This window comes from Macaca nemestrina, chromosome 17, assembly GCF_043159975.1.
Source record: "Macaca nemestrina isolate mMacNem1 chromosome 17, mMacNem.hap1, whole genome shotgun sequence".
Classification (NCBI taxonomy): domain Eukaryota; kingdom Metazoa; phylum Chordata; class Mammalia; order Primates; family Cercopithecidae; genus Macaca; species Macaca nemestrina.
Window position 1 is genome coordinate 73,111,420 of NC_092141.1, and position 10,176 is coordinate 73,121,595.

At 50.1% G+C, this 10,176-nt stretch overlaps 1 protein-coding gene across 3 annotated transcripts; it reads right to left on the bottom strand.

The window, feature by feature from the left end:
• Positions 1-798: 798 nt before the first annotated feature.
• Positions 799-2,519, bottom strand: LOC105468988 (somatotropin). 3 transcript variants are annotated; one of them, XM_011719481.3, is made up of 5 exons: positions 2,365-2,519; positions 1,945-2,105; positions 1,617-1,691; positions 1,359-1,523; positions 799-1,104 (listed from the first exon to the last, which is right to left on the bottom strand). In XM_011719481.3, exons 1-5 carry the CDS (start codon positions 2,372-2,374, stop codon positions 907-909), a joined length of 609 nt encoding a protein of 202 aa, XP_011717783.1. In that variant the 5' UTR covers positions 2,375-2,519; the 3' UTR covers positions 799-906. The 3 variants fall into 3 exon arrangements, with proteins under 3 accessions (XP_011717783.1, XP_011717782.1, XP_011717781.1); XM_011719480.3 differs by having other exon boundaries at positions 1,617-1,736; XM_011719479.3 differs by having other exon boundaries at positions 1,359-1,736; positions 2,365-2,474.
• Positions 2,520-10,176: the final 7,657 nt, after the last annotated feature.

Consider the following 10,176-nt stretch of genomic DNA (forward strand, 5'->3'; position numbering starts at 1 on the left):
TGCATTCACTGATTCCACAAGTTGTTGTTGCCTATAACATGTACCAGAGATTGTACCAGGCAGATGGGCATATCTAGATAAACAAAACACATGATCCTTTCTCTTCTGGAGCTAACAATCTACTGGCCGCAGAGATAATAGCAAAAAAGTAAATATAAAATAGTAAAAATAGAAATTTCGAATAGAGAACAGTCCCATGAGGAAAATAGGTAAGATATGGAGGGAGAGAATAAGCCAGAAGGTGATGGGACGAGGCAGCTGGCACAACCCCAGGCCCAGGAATTCAACAAGCATCTAGTGGGTGGACCCAGCACATGAGAGGACAGTGCCAAGCAAAGAAGTCAAATGTCTACTAGGCTGGGCATGGCCAGATCGCCCATGTTGTGTTGGACGTCCTCCTGCTGGTATAATTATTTTAAAATAACAGGACAAGGAAGGGTGCCGTGGCTCATGCCTGTGATCCCAGCAATTTGGGAGGCCGAGGTGGGTGGATCACCAGAGGTCAGGAGTTGGAGACCAGCCTGGCCAACATGGTGAAACTCTGTCTCTTCCAAAAATACAAAAATTAGCTGAGCCTGGTCATGCATGTCTGGAATTCCAACAACTCGGGAGACTGAGGCAGGAGAATTGCCTGAACCCAGCAGGCGGAGGTTGCAGTGAGCCAAGATGGTGTCACTGCACTCCAGCCTGGTTCCCAATAGACCCCGCAGGCCCTACAGGTCATCTTCCCAACCTACTGCTTGCTCCATATCACCACCCTCCTCCCCATGACATTATAGAAGGACACCTAGTCAGACAAAATGATGCAACTTAATTTTATTAGGACACATCTGGTGGGCACTGGAGTGGCACCTTCCATGGCCAGGATTGGCAATTGGGAGGGGTCACAGGATGCCACCCAGGCATCTAGAAGCCACAGCTGCCCTCCACAGAGCGGCACTGCACAATGCGCAGGAATGTCTCGATCTTGTCCATGTCCTTCCTGAAGCAATAGAGCAGCCCGTAGTTCTTGAGCAGTGCATCATTGTTGTGTGAGTTTGTGTCAAACTTGCTGTAGGTCTGCTTGAAGATCTGTCCAGTCCGGGAGCTGCCATCTTCCAGCCTCTGCAAAGTGAAGAAAGAGAAGGAGAGGCCGAGAGCGCTTGGTCACTGTTCCCTCCCTCTCTCATTCATTCATTTTCCTCCCTCCCCTTCAGGGTGTAGAGAAAGACCTGGAGGATTCACCAGGGAAATGAAGACTAAGGTGAGTTCTCTTGGGTCAGGGCCTGACTGCTAAAAAGAGGGCAGCAGTGTTTCTCTCCCCCAGCCCTCGAGGCCAGTGGGGTTCCAGGATTGGGGACCCCTGGCAGCACCCTCACCCCCATCAGTGTTTGGATGCCTTCCTCTAGGTCCTTTAAGAGGTCATAGACGTCGCTGTCCGAGGTGCCATACACCAGGCTGTTGGCAAACACACTCCTGAGGAACTGCACGGGCTCCAGCCACGACTGGATGAGAAGCAGGGAGATGCGGAGCAGCTCTAGGTTCTGCAGGGGAAGGACACGCAGTGGCTGTGCTGCCCAGGGCCTCTGACCACAGGCCTCCCCCATCCCCGTCTTGGGGAGAAGGCATCCACTCACGGATTTCTGCTGTGTTTCCTCCCTGTTGGAGGGTGTCGGAATAGACTCTGAGAAGCAGAGGGAGGTCTGGGGGTTCTGCAGGAATGAATACTTCTGTTCCTTTGGGATATAGGCTTCTTCCTAGGAGAAGGACCACCCACCAAGATCTACGCTGGAGACCAGCTCCCATTGTTACTTTTCTGGGAACCTCACTCAGCGTACGCTCATCTGCCTGCCTTTTCGCTTCAGAAAACAACCTGAGCTCCTTAGTCTCCTCCCCTTACTTTCCAGCGAGGGAATTCACCCCTTCCTGCCACCTGTGATGTGCTCCCATTCCCCAAGAGCTTACAAACTCCTGGTAGGTGTCAAAGGCCAGCTGGTGCAGGCGATGGGCGCGGAGCATAGCGTTGTCAAAAAGCCTGGATAAGGGAATGGTTGGGAAGGCACTGCCCTCTTGAAGCCAGGGCAGGCAGAGCAGGGCAAAAGCCAGGAGCAGGGATGTCCGGGAGCCTGGGGAGAAACCGAAGGGCAACAGACAGAGCTGGAGAGCAAGAGGCCAGTGCTCTCCCTGCCCCAGGAGCTGTTTGTTTTTCTCTCTCTATCCCTCCAGGGACCAGGAACATTGTGAGATTGACCAAATATCTGGACTTAGATGGCGATACTCATTCAGAAGCCTCAAACCTGAGGGTTAGTGCTGCTGTCCCATCTACAGGGTGCCACCTCTCCCCTCGGGACACATCATGCGGAAAGGGATTTTAGGGGCACTTACCTGCAGCCATTGCAGCTAGGTGGGCTGTCCACAGGACCCTGAGTGGTTCGGGGAGTTGGGCCTTGGGATCCTGGAGCTGGTCTCTTGTGGGCCCTTTTTATACCCTGGCCCCTTATCTCTCGCTGCGTGACCCCACCTGTTTCTCTGTACATTTATGCATGGGGCTACTGACGTGCCTGTGCTAATGGATAATTGAGAAGCTCCTCCCACACATGCTGGGATCATGCCCCCTGGCTTGTCATCTTTCCCTTCTCACCGTCACCAGCATTGTGAGGGCTGTGCACAGAGTGTCAGCCAGAGATACCGCCCAACTTGTCCTCTCCTTAAGGAGCAGGTGGGTGTCCTCTGGCAGCACGCCATGGTGGCCAACCTGAACGCGGGGAAGGATGTCAGGATAGCCAGTCCTTGAGACCCCTACCGACCCCATCCCACTCTCTATCCTATCCCTTTCCTCCTCCCCACATGTTTCCCCTCCACCCAGCAGAGAGAATGTGTGTGCTGTGAAAAGGGGCCAAGCACAGGCAATAGATTGTGGGGGTTCTGGGAACGATTCAGTCCTGAATTCCACTTTTGTTGACTCCTCCTGGGCCCGCCTGAGGCAGCTGGATGCAGTGCTAACACTGACCACTAGAGGGAACCAACTCCCCACTTTGCTCTCCCCTTTCCCTGAGCCTTGGGGGATGGGGTGGGGGTGGGGGGCGCTCCCCCAGGTCTCTGGGGACAAAGAACCCAGACTCATGGTATTGCCCCAGCTCCTTGGACCTGCAGCAGAGATACAAGCCAAGAAGCAGAAATTTCGGGGACAGACACGGACCACAAGCGCTTCCTCCCCTAGCCCTGAAACCATCAGAGAATCTCAAAGTTAGAAGAGCTCTTGAAGGTTTGAGTGTCTTCCCTAGCTTTGGAAGGCCGAACACATCACACCAAAAGATGCCCTATCAGGCTGGAGGCGGTGGCTCAGGCCTGTAATCCCAGCACTTTGGGAGGCCGAGGCCGGTGTATCACGAAGTCAGGAGTTCAAGACCATCCTGACTAATATGGTGAAACCCCGTCTCTACTAAAAATACAAAAAAATTAGCTGGGTGTGGTGGCGGGCACCTGTAGTCCCAGTTACTCAGGAGGCTGAGGCAGGAGAATGGCCTGAACCCAGTAGGTGGAGCTTGCAGTGAGCTGAGATCGGCCACTGCACTCCAGCCTGGGCAACAGAGCAGAACTCCATCTCAGAAAAAAAGAAAAAAATTTTTTTTCTCTAGAGCAGGTAGTATGATGCTACTCAGTTATTTAGTTATTTTAGCTTCTCCCATGTTCCTCCAATGTCAATTGAGGCAGGGAGCACCCCATGACAGGGCCCTTTTGCTAGTGCTGGGGACTTAGATGTGGACTTTAAGCCATGGAAGAAGTCTCCAGCCTCCCTTAGGAATGAGGATAGCAGGAGCCTGAACTGGGGACTAATCCAGAACTCTGTAGATGGACACGGGGGTGGCGAGGCTCCCCAGACAGGTTACAGCCAGGAACACGTAGGACCAGCCAGGGCACGGGAGTGTCTCCTCTCACCTCTCCACTTCTGTTGACCTCAGAGTTACGGTGACTCAGAGGACTCTAGGGACCCCTGGGGAAACACCTTTACAAAGGGTTACCATGGTAACCATGGACCAGAGGGAAGAACTGAGGCCCACAGGTGTGGGTAGAAGTCAGTGATCCTTTTTTCTAGTCTAGATCTTCCGAGGGCCTTGAGCGATGGAAACCTTGTCCATCATTCATTGCTAGTAAAAAATCAACTTTGAATTAGACTTGGGATTTTCCTGACAGTACTGGGAAATGGCCCACTGTTGGGGCATCACTTGGGGCCAGATCCCTGGCTCCTGCAGGCTGAGAGACTACCCAACAACAGCCTCCGCATGGCCAGTGGGGAGACACTGGGCTTCGCATCTCTGGTTTCAGCCTCTAAAGGCTCAGGATAGGCTGGGCCTGGTGGCTCACGCCTGTAATCCCAACAGTTTGGGAGGCCGAGACAGGTGGATCACCTGAGGTCAGGAGTTTGAGACCAGCGTGGTCAACATGGTGAAACCCTGTCTGTACTGAAAATAGAAAAATTAGCCACGCCTGGTGGCATGCCCCTGTAATTCTAGCTTCTGGGGAGGCTTAGGCACAAGAATTGCTTGAACCCAGGAGGCAGAGGTTGCCGTGAGCCGAGATTGCGCCACTGCACTCCAGCCTGGGCGACAGAGTGAGACTCCATATCGAAAAAAAAGAATCTCAGGATAGATCTCAGAATCATCTTGGTTCTTTTAAAGAAAGTCCCTTTATAATTTAGGATTAATGAATTTCTCTGTGTGTTTGGAAGCCCTTCCTGTGTCCAACCTTGACTAACTCTAGGGTTCTGTGTACCTGCTGTGGAAAGTTGCAGATCTGCTGTTGATCCTAAAGTGGTGTCTTTCAGGCTTTGAGATCTCCTGTTAGGTTCAAGACTGTGGGGTTGACGACAATCACATTTTTCGAAGCCATACTCACCGGGTCTTAGGGATCGCCTCCGAGGGACTAGTGGGTGCTCCTTCCACTCCCACTTTGGTGATTTGTGGCGCACACTTCCCACCTGCAGCTCTGTTCTTTCTTCTTTGAGATCAGAGGCTGTTTATCGTACTGGGACATACTCTACCTCCTTTTGGCTTCTAATGTCCTTTCTCTGAGTTTGGTACCGAGTCAATTACTCAGCTCATTGGATTAAGGTCTTCAGGGAATATTATGTGGGGATTCCCAAGGGCTCTCCTAGGGGAGGTGAGGAAGATGATCAATACTTCTGCGTGTCCACCATGTGCTTGGGACTCTACTGAGCCATAGGGATGTGAGTGAGGATACTGAGGCTCAAAGAGATCAGATGGTTTACCTGGAGCTCTCCCAGTTCCTAAGTGATGCCTATCCAAGGCCCCCAGGCTTTCCTTCCATGCCAAAATCTTTAGAAACCTCATCTAGTAAAGATGGTGGCACTACTAGGCATGGACAGAGCTTGCCTCAGTGCAAAGCTAGCAGGACAGGGGTCAAGTCCCTGCACAGAGGATGTTCCATGAAGATGGGGGGAATTGAACACGAGGAACTTCAGCTGCGGAATAAGGTGTCCATAGGCATTAAGGAAAGTGGTAGAAAACAACCACCCAGTGTAGCTCGGTTTAGTGAACCGAGGCACATCATGCTGCCTATTTGTATTGCACGTTTCAGTGTACATCGTGTTTCACTTCCTGTATCTCGTTGGACCCTTAAGCTTGCCACATGATATGGCCGGGGGGTTCAGGCACTCGGGGGGGGGGTTCAGGCACAGAGAAAGGGCCTCAGAAGGCTCGGGGAGGAGAGGGGCAGGCACTGTTGTGTGTTGATGGGGTATTGTTTGCACTGGTTGATGATCTCTGAACAACCAAGAAGTATATAACGATCTACCTAACCGGACATGCTAAGTAATTTCACTTTGGGGATGATTCTCCAGGGAGACAATCCATTGATAGAGAAGTGAAAAGCATCAAGATGTGTCTAGTAGTTGTAGGAAGTCTGGGGTGCTTTCCTGATGGGGTGTCCTCAGCTGGAAATAGCCTCTCTCCTTCCTTTGACCTGCCCTGTGGCTATTTGCAGACATTTTGTTCCTCTTACCAGACTGTAAGCTCTTTGAGGCTGGATTTCGATTTCTTTCTTTCTTTTTTTTTTTTTTTTTTGAGACAAGTCTTGCTCTGTCACCCAGGCTGGAGTGCAATGGCACGATCTCGGCTCACTGCAAGCTCTGCCCCCATGGGTTCATGTCATTCTCCTGCCTCAGCCTCCCAAGTAGTAGTACAGGTGCCTGCCACCATGTCCAGCTAATTTTTTGTATTTTTAGTAGAGATGGGGTTTCACTGTGTTAGCCAGGATGGTCTCGATCTCTTGATCTCGTGATCCACCCGCCTCGGCCTCCCAAAGTGCTGGGATTATAGGTGTGAGTCACCGCGCCCGGCCTGAGGCTGGATTTCTGCCTTTCGTTCATTCATTCATTCACTCATTCTATTCGTGCATTTACCGATTCCACAAGTAGCTGTTGCCTATAACATGTGCCAGAGATTGTACCAGGCAGATGGGCATATCTAGATAAATAAAAGACATGATTCTTTCTCTTCCGGTGCTAACAATCTACGTGGGGCAGAGATAATATTTTACCATTATGTAATGTATATATATAAAGGTAAAAATATACATTATGTAATGTATATATAAAATTGTTATATTTTTTTTTTTTTGAAGGAATTTTACTCTTATTGCCCAGGCTGGAGTGCAATGGCACCATCTCGGTTCATTGCAACCTCCACTTCCTGGGTTCAAGTGATTCTCCTGCCTCAGCCTCCCAAGTAGCTGGGATTACAGATATGCTCCACCATGCCTGACTAGTTTTGTATTTTTAGTAGAGACGGGGTTTCGCCATTTCTATTTACCTCATGGGAATGTTTCCAATTTGAAATTTCTATTTTACCATTATATTACCAACATACATATATACCTGGCCAGGCGCAGTGGTTCATGCCTGTAATCCCAGCACTTTCGGAGGCCAAGGCGTGTGGATCACCTGAGGTCAGGAGTTCGAGGCCAGCCTGACCAACATGGCAAAACCCCGTCTCTACTAAAAATACAAAACTAGTCAGGCATGGTGGAGCATGCCTGTAATCCCAGCTACTTGAGAGGCTGAGGCAGGAAAATTGCTTGAACCCAGGAGGTGGAGGTTGCAGTGAGCCAGGATCGTGCCGTTGCACTCCAGCCTGTGCAACAAGAATGAAACTCTGTCTCAAAAAAAAAAAAAAAAAAAAAAGAACATAATAATAATAATAATAAAGAAAATAACACGGACAGGAACTTTATTGTATGACAATACATACATGAACAAAATCAAATGCAAAAGGTGAAAAGCAGAGCGTCCAAGTTCCCAGGAATGTTCTATACGGACTCACAACTTACATGAACTTCTGTCTTCCCCTCCTGCCACGTGGGGAAAGTGGTATTAGGTCTGGAGGTGGAATGCCTTTTTTAAAAAATTGAAAATTATATTAGGATCAGTCTAAGTGTGTTTTAACAAACTACACCCTGATTTAAGTCAGGAGATAATGCTCATTATTTTTGTCTTCCGTAGTCACCTGTTTCCAAGTAAAGGTTTTTGGGTGGGAGAGGCGGGTATCCCAAGTGGAGGGTTTGTGGTTGTTTGCAGCTGAGTCAATGGCAGGACCGGAAGATGACATACCAGGAGCAGCTTGTAGACCTGAGACACACCCAGGAATGTTGCAGATGTGGGCTCTGAACCCACTTCTTGAGGTGAACCAAAGAGAGCAGACAGGGATCCCAAATACCATGTTCTGAGATGGCTTTTTGTTGTTGTTGTTGTTGTTAAGACAGAGTCTCACTCTGTTGCCTAGTCTGGAATGCAGTGGCATGATCTCGGATCTCGGCTCACTGTAACCTCCCCTTCCTAGGTTCAAGTGATTCTCCTGCTTCAGCCTCCCCAGTAGCTGGGATTACAGGCATGCACTACCACGCCTGGTTGATTTTTGTTTTTTGTTTGTTTGCTTTTTTTTTTTGAGATGGCGTTTCTCTCTTGTTGCCCAGGCTGGAGTGCAATGGCGTGATCTCGGCTCACCACAATATCTGGCAGGTTCAAGAGATTCTCCTGCCTCAGCCTCCCAAGTAGCTAGGATTACAGGCATTCGCCACCATGCCTGGCTAATTTTGTGTTTTTAGTACAGATGGGGTTTCTTTATGTTGGTCAGGCTGGTCTTGAACTCCCAACTTCTGGTGATCTGCCTGCCTCGGCCTCCCAAAATGCTGGGATTACAGGCGTGAGCCACCACACTGGGCCTAATTTTTGTGTTTTTAGTAGAGACAGGGTTTCACCATGTTGGCTAGGCTGGTCTTGAACTCCTGACACCATGTGATCCACCTGCCTCGGCCTCCCACGGTGCTAGGATTACAGGCGTGAGCCACCGCACCCTGCCCTGAGATGGCTTTAGAGGCCCCTCAGAGAAGCCTCAGCCAGGCCAGACACCTACTAAGGGATGAACACTCACTGTTCTTGTCACCCAAACAGCACCCAAATAGCCACAGTTTTTTGCGTTTTGTTTTGTTTTTCTCTTGCCTCTGATTCTGCTGGAAAAACACCCAAAACCTCGGGTCAGATCACGCCAACCCTAGCAGCACCTGCAGCAAGAGGGCAGGAAGTCAAGCTAGAATGGAGGAGGAACCAGCCTGTGCTTCAACCAGGGTCCCCGGGGAGCTGGCTGGATTCCCCCAGTAGGCAGTGGGGCATGTGCCCACCAGGGGCCTCGGAGCTGTGTTCTGGGGAGGGGGCAGGCAGAGGGGGCAGCTGCAGAGCTGGGGTCCTGGAGGGATGGCACAGTGGCTTCTTCTTGAGGGTGCTCAGAGGTCTCCTACTAGGCTCTGGCAAGAAGGAGTGGGGCCTTTGGGGCCTCGAACCTTGTGAATCGCAGGAAAATCAAATCTCCCTTCAATACACAAACATTTGAAGATAGCCAAAGTTGTCCCCGGATTCCCTCCTTTTCCTCCTCCTTTGGTTCAGGGTCTTATTGCTGCAACGCCCTTCAAGAGAGGCGGCCGTGATGTAGCGGGGAGACGGCTGGACTTGGAGCCAGAAGGTCTATGTGTGATTTTGGCCAGTTATGGTAATTTCCCTGGGCCTTGATTTCCTTGTTTGTAAAAATCAGATAGTGCGATCCTCTTGCAGGTACATCAGGCAGAGTGTAAACGAAGATGGAGGTGTTCAATCCAGTTTTCTTGCATTTAAGAGGGGCTCCATACATATGTGTTGGGCCCAATAAAAGCTTTTGGTTCATATTCTGTGTTCTGATTGTGGTGGTTGTGATACAAATCTGTACATTTGCTAAAATTCTGTACACCCAAAGGAAACAAACTCAATTTTTTTTTTTTCTTGAGATGGAGTTTTGCTTTTGTCACCCAGGCTGGAGTGCAATGGCACAATCTCGGCTCACTGCAACCTCTGCCTCCCAAGTTCGAGTGATTCTCCTGCCTCAGCCTCCCAAATAGCTGGGATTACAGAAGCCCACCACCACGCCCGCCTAATTTTTGTACTTTTAGTAGAGACGGGGTTTCACCATGTTGGCCAGGCTGTTCTCGAACTCCTGACTTCAGGTGAGCTCCTGACTTCAGGTGATCCACCCGCCTCGGCCCCCCAAGTGCTGGGATTACAAGCACGAGCCACTGTGCCTGTAAGCCCTCGATTTTATTGTGATAATTTTTTACAAAACGTCTGGTCCAAATTCTTGCCCTTGGATGGGCTTTAGGATTCCCATTTAGCAGATAAAGCAACCTGAAATGTTTCTTGTCTCCACCATCATTACCCAGCTATGTTTCCATTGCCTATGTCAGTTCTGGGGGTCCACAAGACAGACATGATATCCCCCAGAGTGTAAGCCCTTAAAACAGAAAAACAGACCAGGGAGGGCTCCTACATTATAACCCATGAAGTCAAGCCCTTTGGGGGTGTCTGGTGGAGGGGCCAATCTATGCTCAAATGATTCTCTGTTAACAAGAACTTCGGACCGGGTGCGGTGGCTCACGCCTGTAATCCCAGCACTTTGGGTGGCCGAGGCGGATGGATCACTTGAGGTCAGGAGTTTTAGACCAGCCTGGCCAACATGGTGAAATCTCGTCTCTACTAAAAATATAAAAATTAGCCGAGCATGGTGGTGTACACCTGTAATCCCAGCTACTTGGGAGGCTGAGACAAGAGAATTGCTTGAACTCAGGAGACGGAGGTTGCAGTGAGCCGAGATGGCACCA